The sequence below is a fragment of the Mustelus asterias genome, chromosome 11 (genome assembly GCF_964213995.1).
Source record: "Mustelus asterias chromosome 11, sMusAst1.hap1.1, whole genome shotgun sequence".
NCBI classification, from domain to species: domain Eukaryota; kingdom Metazoa; phylum Chordata; class Chondrichthyes; order Carcharhiniformes; family Triakidae; genus Mustelus; species Mustelus asterias.
The window spans coordinates 63,788,374-63,801,002 of NC_135811.1; the positions used below are offsets into that span (position 1 = coordinate 63,788,374).

General features: G+C 46.4%; 1 protein-coding gene across 1 annotated transcript in view; it reads right to left on the bottom strand.

Moving 5' to 3' along the window:
• Nucleotides 1–11,826, bottom strand: part of stox1 (storkhead box 1) — a 28,141-nt gene extending 16,315 nt beyond the window's left edge. Inside the window, exons 1-3 of the mRNA XM_078222929.1 lie at nt 11,823–11,826; nt 10,397–10,549; nt 6,629–9,002 (exon numbers count right to left, since the gene is read on the bottom strand). Coding sequence (XP_078079055.1) covers nt 6,629–9,002; nt 10,397–10,549; nt 11,823–11,826 — 2,531 coding nt within the window. The remainder of the gene's footprint in view (nt 1–6,628; nt 9,003–10,396; nt 10,550–11,822) is intronic.
• Nucleotides 11,827–12,629: the final 803 nt, after the last annotated feature.

Below are 12,629 nucleotides of genomic sequence, written 5' to 3' on the forward strand. Positions count from 1 at the left end.
AATAGACCAACAACAATACACACGGACTAGACTCCCTCAGGGATTCCACAAAAGCCCCACAGTTTATCATCTGGCATTGCGAAACCACCTTCAAGAGATGCCACAGACTAATTAGGTTATCCAATTTATAGATGCAACTACAATCGATACTGGGTAGATTCGCATACACAATTGGCACAACGGACCTTCTTAAGGGGAAAAAGGAGTCAAAGGAATAAATAGAACTGAATGAGGGACAAAAACAGGCTTTTCAGTGGCTGAAGGAAGCTCCAGCATTAGGAATCCCTGATAACGGAAAACCCTTTACCTTGTTTGCACATGAGAAAGGAGGATATGTACAATAATAGAGAGAACAATAGAGCAGTCTGTGAACATCTTATAAGGACAAGAAGGAACTCCTAATAAACTTACCAGGCCACGGGGCGTCGGCAAATTCTTGAATCTAACAGGTGGCACAATGGTTAGCACTACAACCTCACAGCGTCAGGGATCCAGGTTCGATTCAGGCTTGGGTCACTGTCTGTGCGGAGTCTGCACGTTCTTCCCATGTCTGCGTGAGTTTCCTCCGGGTGCTCCGGTTTCCTCCCACAGTCGGAAAGATGTGCTGGTTAGGGTGCATGCTAAATTCTCCCTCAGTGTACCCGAACAGGCGCCGGAGTGTGGCGACTAGGGCATTTTCATAGTAACTTCATTGCAGTGTTAATGTAAGCCTAATAAATAAAGTATTAAACTTTGTGGTTTATATAAATGATTTAGACTTGAATGTAGGAGGGTTGATCAGTAAGTTCGCGGATGATACGAAAATTGGTGGGGTGGTAAATAGTGAGGAGGACAGTCTTAGATTACAGGCGCATATAGACAGACTAGTCAGATGGGCTGATCAGGGGCAAATGGAATTCAATCGGATAAGTGTGAAGTGATACACTTCAGGTTGGATCTCATGGGATAAAGGGGGAGGTGGCTAGATGGGTGGAGAACTGGCTTGGTCACAGAATAAGAAGTTTAACAACACCAGGTTAAAGTCCAACAGGTTTATTTGGTAGCAAAAGCCACACAAGCTTTCGAGGCTCTGAGCCCCTTCTTCAGGTGAGTGGGAATTCTGTTCACAAACAGAACTTATAAGACACAGACTCAATTTACATGAATAATGGTTGGAATGCGAATACTTACAACTAATCCAGTCTTTAAGAAACAAAACAATGGGAGTGGAGAGAGCATCAAGACAGGCTAAAAAGATGTGTATTGTCTCCAGACAAGACAGCCAGTGAAACTCTGCAGGTCCACGCAACTGTGGGAGTTACAAATAGTGTGACATAAATTCTGATTCTAGGATCGCATGATAAAGACTCAGGAGGAAAAAAGCAGAAATATTTATGTGAAATAGTGTGACATAAACCCAATATCCCGGTTGAGGCCGTCCTTGTGTGTGCGGAACCTGGCTATCAGTTTCTGCTCCGCGACTCTGCGCTGTCGTGTGTCGCGAAGGCCGCCTTGGAGAACGCTTACCCGAATATCAGAGGCCGAATGCCCGTGACCGCTGAAGTGCTCCCCAACACTTCAGCGGTCACGGGCATTCGGCCTCTGATATTCGGGTAAGCGTTCTCCAAGGCGGCCTTCGCGACACACGACAGCGCAGAGTCGCGGAGCAGAAACTGATAGCCAGGTTCCGCACACACAAGGACGGCCTCAACCGGGATATTGGGTTTATGTCACACTATTTCACATAAATATTTCTGCTTTTTTCCTCCTGAGTCTTTATCATGCGATCCTAGAATCAGAATTTATGTCACACTATTTGTAACTCCCACAGTTGCGTGGACCTGCAGAGTTTCACTGGCTGTCTTGTCTGGAGACAATACACATCTTTTTAGCCTGTCTCGATGCTCTCTCCACTCCCATTGTTTTGTTTCTTAAAGACTGGATTAGTTGTAAGTATTCGCATTCCAACCATTATTCATGTAAATTGAGTCTGTGTCTTATAAGTTCTGTTTGTGAACAGAATTCCCACTCACCTGAAGAAGGGGCTCAGAGCCTCGAAAGCTTGTGTGGCTTTTGCTACCAAATAAACCTGTTGGACTTTAACCTGGTGTTGTTAAACTTCTTACTGTGTTTACCCCAGTCCAACGCCGGCATCTCCACATCTTGGTCACAGAAGACAGAGGGTGGTAGTGGAAGGGTCTTTTTCCGGCTGGAGGCCTGTGACTAGTGGTGTTCCGCAGGGCTCTGTATTGGGACCTCTGCTGTTTGTGATTTATATAAACGATCTGGAAGAAGGTGTAACTGGGGTGATCAGTAAGTTTGCGGACGACACGAAAATGACTGGACTTGCAGATAGTGAGGAACATTGTCAGAGGCTACAGAAGGATATAGATAGGCTGGAAATTTAGGCAAAGAAATGCAGATGGAGTTCAATCCAGATAAATGCAAAGTGATGCATTTTGGTAGAACTAACGTACGGGGGAGCTATACGATAAATGGCAGAGCCATAAAGGGTGTAGATACGCAGAGGGACCTGGGTGTGCAAGTCCACAGGTCCTTGAAGGTGACGTCACAGGTGGAGAAGGTAGTGAATAAGGCATATGGCATGCTTGCCTTTATAGGACGGGGCATAGAGTATAAAAGTTGGGGTCTGATGTTGCAGTTGTATAGAACGTTGGTTCGGCCACATTTGGAATACTGCACTCAGTTCTGGTCGCCACACTACTGGAAGGACGTGGAGGCTTTAGAGAAAGTACAGAGGGGGTTTACCAGGATGTTGCCTGGCATGGAAGGGCTTAGTTATGAGGAGAGATTGGGTAAACTGGGGTTGTTCTCACTGGAAAGACGGAGGATGAGGGGTGACCTAATAGAGGTGTATAAAATTATGAAAGGCATAGATAGGGTGAACGCTGGGAAGCTTTTTCCCAGGTCGGTGGTGACATTCACGAGGGGTCATAGGTTCAAGGTGAGGGGGGGGAGGTTTAACATGGATATCAGAAGGGCGTATTTTACGCAGAGGGTGGTGGGGGCCTGGAATGCGCTGCCGGGCAAGGTGGTGGAGGCGGACACTGGGAACGTTTATGACTTATCTAGATAGCCACATGAACGGAGTGGGAATGGAGGGATACAAAAGAATGGTCTAGTTTGGACCAGGGAGCGGCGTGGGCTTGGAGGGCCGAAGGGCCTGTTCCTGTGCTGTATTGTTCTTTGTTCTTTATACACTTGGACAGAGAAAACTAGGCAAGGCAATATATAATGAGCGACAGGACTCTAGGAAGCACCAAGGATCAGAATGATCTTGGTGTGCACGTACACTGCTCTCTTAAGGTAGAAGGACAGATGGATAAAGTGGTTAAGAAGGCATATGGTATACTTGCCTTCAGTAGCTGAGACACAGAGTTTAAGAGCAGAGAGGTTATGGTGGAACTATATAAAATGTTGGTTCGGTCACAGCTAGAGTACTGTGTGCAGTTCTGGAATCCACATTATAGGAGGGATGTGATAGCACTGGAAAGGGTCAGAGGAGATTTACCAAGATATTGCCTGGGCCCAGAGTTTTAGTTATGAAGAGAGAGTAGATAGACTGGGGTTGTTTTCTTTGGAGCAGAGGAGGCTTTGGGGGGCACGGTGGAGATGTATAAAATTATGAGGGGCATAGATAGAATAGACAGAAAGAAACCCTTGGTGGAGGTATCAATAAGCAGGTGGATAGATTTAAGCTAAGGGGCAGGAGGTATAGAGAGGATTTGAGGAAAGCATTATCACACAAAGGGTGTTGGGAGTCTGGAATTCACTGCCTGAAAGGGTGGTGGAGCAGAGGCCCTTATAACATTTAAGTAGTATTTAGATGTGCATTTGCAATGCTGAGGCACACAAGGCTATAAGCCAAGTGCTGGAAAATGAGATTAGAATAGTTGAGTGGTTTGTCTTTGATGGGCGCAGACGTGATGGGCCAAAGGGCCTTTTTCTGTGCCATATGCCTTTATGACTATGACTCTCTGAATTATCTCCGTCCAATTATCTCCATCCAGTCGGCTCTGTCCAGTCGGCTCAAATTTGCCCCATCAAATTAACTCTGTCTAAGTTGTCCAATACAATTACTTCTACTCCCATGTTCTTCCCTCATCCTGGCCCTGAAAGTTTTTACATCGCAAATATTTGTCCAATTCTCTTTTGAAAGTTACAATCTAATCTGCATCCATCATTTTTTCCGGCAGTGAATTCCAGGAATAAAAAGCTAGTTTCAGTAATGGTAACCATGTAACTGCTGGATTTTTGTCAAAACACATTTAGTTCAGCCTTGTTTAGGTTGATTGACAGGTATGGTCATATAACTGGGTGGAGCTAGGCTTACACAGAAAATTCAAGCTTAGTTGCTCTTTAAATGCTGCTTTTGTAATGAGAGAGTGAGCAGTGTGTCTCTTTTCCCCCCTCTTAAGTCTGGAGACTGGGAGCTGCCAAAGTCTCGGCTTACATAGAAACAAAGAAAATAGGAGCAGGAGGAGGCCATTTGGCCCTTTGAGCCTGCTCTGCCATTTATTATGATCATGGCTGATCATCCAACTCAGTTTAATCCTGCTTTTTCCCCACAACCTTTGATCTCATTCCCCCCAAGTGCTATATCTCGCCGCCTCTTGAATACATCCAATGTTTTGGCATCAACTACTTCCTGTGGCAATAAATTCCACAGGCTCACCACTCTTTGGGTGAAGAAACGTCTTCTCACTTCCGTCCTAAATCGTCGCCATGAATCCTCAGACTGTGACTCCTGATTCTGGACTCCCCCACCATTGGGAATATCCTCCCTGCATCTACCCCTGTCTAGTCCTGTTAGAATTTTATAAGTCTCTATGAGATCCCCCCTCATTCGTCTGAACTCCAGTGAAAACAATCCTAAGCTAGTCAATCTCTCCTCATACATCAGTCCCGTCGTCTCCAGAATCAGGCTGGTAAATCTTCGCTGCACTTCCTCGAGAGCAACATCCTTCCTCGGAAAAGGAGACCAAAACTGCACACAATATTCTAGGTGTGGCCTCACCAAGTCCCCGTATAATTGCAACAACACATCCCTGCTCCTGTACTCGAAGCCTCTTGCAATGAAGGCCAACATGCCATTTGCCTTCTTTAGCGCCTGCTGCACCTGCATGCTTAACTTCAGTAACTGGTGCACAAGGATACCCAGGTCTCACTGCATACTCCCCTCTCTCAATTTACAACCATTCAGGTAGTAATCTGCCTTCTTGTTTTTGCTTCCAAAGTGAATAACCTCACACTTACCCAAATTATACTGCATCTGACATTGACTTGCCCACTCACCAAGCCTGTCCAGATTATTCTGAAGGATCTCTGCATCCGCGTCACAGTTCACCCTCCCACCCAACTTTGTATCATCTACAAACTTTGAGATGTTACATTTTGTTCCCGCATCCAAATCATTAATATATATTGTGAATAGTTGGGATCCCACCATCGATCCCTGTGGCACTCCACTAGTTACTGCCTGCCAATTTGAAGAGCACCCATTAATTCCTACTCTTTGTTTCCTCTCTGCCAACCAGTTTTTTATCCATCTCAATACATTTCCCCCAGTGTCATGCGTTTAAACTTGCACGATAATCTCTTGTGCGGGACTTTGTCAAACGCTTGCTGAAAGTCCAAATACATCACATCGACTGGTTCCCCCTCGTCAACTCTACTAGTTACATTTTCAAAGAATTCCAACAGATTTGTCAAGCATGATTTCTCCTTCCTAAATCCATGCTGACTCTGTCTGATCCTCCCACTGCTTTCTAAATGCTCCTCTATAAAGTCCTTGATAATGGATTTGAGAATCTTCCCCACTATCGATGTTAGGCTTACTGGTCTATAATTCCCTGTTTTCTTTCTACCTCCCTTTTTGAATATTGGAGTGACAGTAGCTACCCTCCAATCTGCAGGGACTGTTCTAGAGTCTACAAAATCCTGGAAGATGACCACCAATGGATCCACTATTTCTCGAGCCACTTCCTTTAGTATCCTGGGATGTAGATTATCAGGCCTCTCAAGTTCTGTTGTTTTGAGCACATATCCTTCTCTGGAAACAGCTGTCAGGATCTCTGTCCAGAAGTGTTAAAAGGCTGGAAATCTAGCACCACATGAGCATACTCTTGTGCTGACTAATTTTGAAGAAGGGTATATGTCTATGGGGATATTGCTTTAAATTAGAACAACAGAGATAGTTAGCTGCTAAGATTTATACTTTGTCATGTTTAAGCATTTTAATTGGTAAATGTTATGTTAATCTTTTTTGTTACATTCTAACTGTGTTCTTAATAAAGTTTGTTTTGATAAAAGCTTCCTAGTGGGTCAATTGAATCATACCTGGAGTGACACACCTTATGCTCACCCTAATGCAAAAATCAAATGCATAAATTGGGGTCGAGGCTAAATTCACAATATACCTTGGAGTTTCTGGTCTGGTAAATGGCAAAAACATGACAACCAATTAGCACACAAATAGCAATATGATCATGACCAGAGAATCATTTTTTGATATTGTTCTCCATCAGTGATGTCACTGACCCCAGCGATACCTTTCCAATGCTCGCCCCATTGTCATCCCTCCTGACCCCAGTTGGATCCCTCAGTTTCTGACTCTCTGAACACTTACCGTGGTGAATCAATGCCGCTATCTCCAGTAATGCTGAGGTTCTCCAGTGTCTCCAGATGAATGTTCTCCTCTTGACTTGTCTGTGATAATGCAGTGTTGTGAGAGTGGTGAAGTAATTGCAGGCTGCGCTCCAAATTTCTCATCAGTTGAGTTTTCATTCCTTGATGCTCAGCCCAGAGTTCCTGGCTGGCTGGGTTTCTGGTGCCTTTATTCCTGTGATTTTGGAGAGTCTCTGCTCCAGCCTCAGCACCTAGTGCAGCACAGTAATCAAATATATTGCTCCCCAGAAGCTCTGGTGCCTCTCCACACCCACTTAGGTGCTCCTCTTCCTCCAGATGTTCATATGTCAGCTGTGACATTGGATGATATCTGTGAAGCTGTACGTAGCACTCCTTCCCACAGCAGGCCTTGGATTGCTCCAAACTGCGATTACTCACTTCTAACCAGCTGGCCACATGCTGTTCACCAAACACACAGGTTTCAGTTTGCTGTTCCTGCAGCAGAATTTTGGTTAAAAGCCAGCTGTCATTGGACAGCATAGCTGGCACACCTTCATTACCAAGGTCATTGCAACTGCCGAGGCCTGGCAGGGCTGTGGGTGACTGGCAGCAGAGTGTGACCTCAACATCATCATTGAGGTAAAGTGAGCTGCAAGCATCGTCCTCATCAAGCTCTCTCTGGTACAGGGTTTGGTCTTCATCAGTATAGCTCGCACTCTGCCCTCTCTCAGTTTCTGGCTGGCTGGCTGTTTCACCCTCTGACAGGCAGGCTTGCACCTGGGGCATTAGCTGTGCCCTGAATGGATGAGAATGGTTTAGGAACCTCTCCACACTCCCAGAGTTCAGTGTTGTAGGGATAGCAGGAATTTGTGCCTGTTTGGGAGCCTGATCTTGCCAAGATTGAGGCACAGAACAATCGCCATAGTCGTGGCTCACCCCCTGCTTTGTCACATTGTCACAATCCCCTTTCTCCTGCTGTTGCTGAGATTTCTCTGCAGCCCGACCAGGAAAATGGATATGGTTTGAAATATGATCACCTGTGGATGAGATAGGTGTTTGGCTTTTGCTCGGGTGATCATGGGCTGGACAGCCACTGGGGATACGATGGTGCTTGTAAGCCCGATTTTGCTTTTTTGTCTTAACAGCACAGTTTTGTGGCTGCTCCTTGGAATCTGCCTCACTTGTCCTAATATTGCAAGCAATATTGAGTTGGAACTTGTCCTTCGCGCTCTCCCTCACTAAGACAGCACCACTTGCCCTGGTGGAGGAGTCGAGGGACTGTGACTTCCTCCCCAGCCTTCGACAGCCCTCAGTCCTCTGGCTGATGGCATTTCGAGTATGATGGTGTTTGGAGAAAGGATTGTTGATTCTCTTTTTGAAGAAGTGTGGGCTTGGGTTGTTACTCCTGCAGGGCTGAATCTTTGGCTCTTCAGGCAGCCTTTGCTCTCCTTCACTCCTTCTGGGATTGGCCATTTCCTTCGCTTTTAGCTCACTCTCAGTCTTCAGCAGACTCTCGCTCATTTGCAGTGACTTCCCACACTTCAGCCTCTTCTCCTTGCTGAATCGTGCTCTCCGATGCTGCTGTGGTCCAGCCAGTGCCTTTTGCTGGCTGCCTTTAGAATGATGCCGCTGCTTGCTGATCAGCTGTGCCACTGTGCTGGTGTTGTGATCGGGCTCAGTGTTCTCTCTGCCTAGTTTCTTCATCAGTAGAGTATGCCTGAGCAGGTTTTCCATAGTCAGTGCGGGATTGATGCGTTTGATGAGTTGGTGCTCCACCTCGCGGGGAATGTTGCCCTGGCTGCCCTCATCACGGACAGGCCATTCCTCTGGGGGAAATTGGGCTGAGAAGGTCCCATACATTCTCTTGGTGCCTGACTTCTTTGTGTTGCGCCGGAATAGGCTGAGGCCAAACTTTTGGATGGGATTTTGTTTCTCTTTGACCCTGCCTAGCTCACTCCCCTGGTGCCTAGCCGATGTAGAGGTGGCCCTGTGCTGAACTGCTGGCTTGTCCTCCTTGCAGTTCCCCTGGCCTGTGATCCCCTCCATGGAGAGCTGCTGCTCTGGCTGCTGTTTATCCACCTCTTGCTGGCTGAAGCAGCGACAGGACTTGCAGTGAGGGGCTCCATCAGAAAGGATCTTCTCCTTTACTGGCTCATCATCGTTCTCCACACTCACTAGGTATGTCACAGCAGCAAGCGCGGTACCGTGCTCGTCAGACAGCACCCGTGGATGACTCTGTTTCCCCTTGTTACCAGCAATGAAATAAGTGTGTGGAGTGACAATGAAATAGCCTTCTCCAGTATGATAAATCTTCCTGTCCTGAATTAACGAGCCCAGGGCATGATGCAGAATTTCATGAGATGGTGCAGCCATACCTACAATATTAAAACCAAGAATTAGGAAGATGGCAAAAGGGGCAGACCAGGAAGAGGTGGGCAGGTTGAGGGAAAAGTGGGGGAGGAATGTAATGGGGGTGAAGGAGGGATGGAGGTTGAAGGGAGGGTGGAATGGGGTGGGAAAGGCAAGTGAGGCACAAGGCATGTGGGAGGGATATGGGCTATGGGAACATGGAAGGGGCAGGGTTGAGGAGAGTTGGATGGGTGAGAGAGGAATGAGGCGAGGGAAGGGTTGGGGAGCTGGGTTTGGGGACAGGGTGAGGGCAGGGAGAAGCAGGGATGGGGGGTGCGAGGCAGGGTGAGGGTCAGGGGGTGGGGTGCAAGGGAGAGGCAAGGGTGGGGGACGAGAGAGAGAGAGAGAGAGAGGTTGGGGGACTACTGAGGCACAAGATGGAGAGAGGGGAAGGCAGGATGGTGGGAGCAGAGGTGTTGGGGGGTGTGGGGTGCGCTGGCTTTGGAGGGGGTCATGATGTGGAGATGCCGGAGTTGGACTGGGGTGAACACGGTAAGCTTTCGGAGCACTGCTCATTTCCACTCCATCTGACGAAGGAGCAGTGCTCCGAAAGCTTATGGTATTTGCTACCAAATAAACCTGTTGGACTTTAACCTGGTGTTGTGAGACTTCTTACCTTGGAGGGGGTCCAGAGGAGGTTCATGAAAATGATCCTGGGAATGAAAAGCTTGACATATGAGGAGTGTTTGAGGACTCTGGGTCTGTACTCGAAGTTTAGGATGAGGGGGGAATCTCATTGAAATTTACAGGATACTGAAAGGCTGGGATGGAGTGGATGTGGGGAAGATGTTCCATTAGGCGAGACTAGAATCTAAGGGCACAGTCTCAGAGTAAAGGGACGATCCTTTAGACCCGAGATGAGGAGGAATTTCTTCAGCCAGAGGGTGGTGAATCTATGGAATTCATTGTCACAAAAGGCTGTGGAGGCCGGGTCATTGAGTGCATTTAAGACAGAGACAGATAGATTCTTAATTGTAAAGGGATCAAAGGTTGTGGGGAAAAAGCAGGAGAATGGAGTTGAGAAACTTATCAGCCATGATTGAATGGCGGAGCAGACTCAAAGGCCTAATTATCCTCCTATATCTTATGGGTGGTGGGGTCGCTGGTGATAGACAGGTACGGGTAAAGAACTGTCAAGGGAGAAATTAACTGCAAGGGACGGGGCAGGGGGATTTAAAGGAGGGGAACTTGTTTCTTATTTTCATGCAAAATAATAGGAAAATGGGGCAGCTGTTGGGAAGGAGAGGAAATATCCATCTCAGTATATGGCTTTTAAGGACATGGAGTCTGAGGTATATGGACACCTGCCTAGGGAACCAGCTCCTGACGTGATTCAAGATATGCATGAGAATCACATTACCTGGATAGCACTTGACCAAATATTCCATCAGGGCTTTCTGGGTCACAATTTTATGACTCCTATTCATCTCAGAGATAACACAGCAAAGCACTTCTGCCAGGGGAACAAACTGGGATTGAGCAATGGGCATCATAGGTATTGGGGACACATCACCTACAACACAAAACATAATGCAAGAATAAAAACAAAATGCTGCGGATGCTAGAAATTGTAATGGAAACAACATGCTGCAAATACTCAGCAGGTCTGGAAGCATTTGTGGAGAGGGAAACAGAGTTCACATTTTGAGTTAAATATGTCTGTTCATTGGAACTGTTTGAGCTTCCCATATCCCTTGATTCCTGCAGAGATTAAAAACCTGTCCCAGCATTAAATAATGCAGCAATGATGGAGAATCCACAATCCTCTGGTCTAAAGAATTTCATGATTTACAACTCCTTGAGTCAATTCATTTCTCCTCATCTCAATCCTAAGTGATCGACTCCTTATCCTGAGACTGTGTTCCCATGTTTTAGATTCCCGACCAGTGGAAATTTCTCAACATCTGCCCTATCAAACCCCTTCAGAATCCTCTTGGCTTCAAGGAAATCAGCTCTCATTCTTCTAACTCCACAGAATGTAAGCTGAATTTACTCAATCTCTCATCACAGGACAACCATAGAAAAGTTACAGCACAGGTGGAGGCCATTTGGCCCATCTTGTCCATGTCAGCCAGAACACCCAGGTGCCCTTTCTAATCCCACCTTCCAGCACCCGGCCCATAGCCCTGCAGTTTAAGGTGCAGATCCGGGTACTTAAAAGAGTTTAGGATCTCTGCGTCGACCACCAACTCAGGCAGCGAATTCCAGACACCCTCCACCTTCTGCATAAAAAAGTTCTTCCTCATGTCTTCTCCACACCTACCGCCAGTGAACCTATGTCCCCTGGTTCCAGAATTCTCCATCAAAGGAAACAATTTTATCCTGTCCACTCTATCTCTCCCACTTCATAATTTTGTACACCTCTATCAAGTCATCCCTCAGCTTTCTTTGTTCCAAAGAAAACCCCAACCTATCCAATCTCTTTTCTTAGCTACACTTTTCCAGCCCGGCAACATCCTTGTAAACCTCTTCTGCCATCTCTCCAGAGCAATTAGCTCCTTCCTGTAATGTGGTGACCAGAACTACACACGATACTCCAGTTGTGGCCTCACCAGTGTTTTATACAATTCCAACATATATATCCTTACTTTTTAATTCTATACGTCTGCCAATGAAGGAAAGCATTCCATTGGCCTTCTTTACAACCTTGTCGACTTGAACTGCTGCCTTTAGGGACCTGTGTACTTGTACGCCAAGATCTCTCACTTCATCTACCCCTCTTAGTATGTTCCCATTTAATGTGTATTCCCTACAACTGTTTGACCTCCCTAACTGCATCACCTCACCCATCTCTATTTTAAAATTCATCTGCCGCTTTACCGCCCACTCCACTAACCCATCAATATCACTTTGTAGATTATAGCTGTTTTCTACACTATCCACTACTCGGCCAATCTTTGTGTCATGTGCAAATTTCCCAATGGTGCCCCCCACGTTCACATCCAATCATTAATATGTATCGCAAACAGCATGGGTCCCAACACCAATCCCTGTGGAACAACCACTTGAAACAACTTTCCATTCGCAAGGGCATTCATCAGCCATTATCCTTTGTCTCTTGTTACGAAGCCAACTTTTAATCCGGGTTGCCACACTACCCTGTATCCTGTGGGCTTTCACTTTTTTGACCAATCTGCCATATGGGACCTTGTCAAATACCTTGCTAAAGTCCATGTACACAACATCCACTGCACTACCCCATCAACCCTTCTTGTCACTTCCTCAAAGAACTCAATCAAGTTTTGAGGCAAAACTTTCCTTTAACAAACCTCAGGGACCCAATGAAGTGAATCTTTGCTGCACCGTCCCCAATGCAAGTAAATCCATTATTAAATATGGAGGCCAAAACGGCACCCAGTATTCCAGATGTGGCCTCACCAAAATGCCACGCAATTGTAACAAGACTTCTTATTCTTGTATTCAAATTCCCTTGTAATAAAGGCCTTACAAATTGTTTGCTGGACCTGCATGAGAACTTTCTACATTCTGCAGCATGGTGGCACAGTGGTTAGCACTGCTGTCTCACAATCTGGGTTCAATTCCGGCCTTGGGTCACTGTCTGTGTGGAGTTTGCATGATCTCCCTGTGTCTGC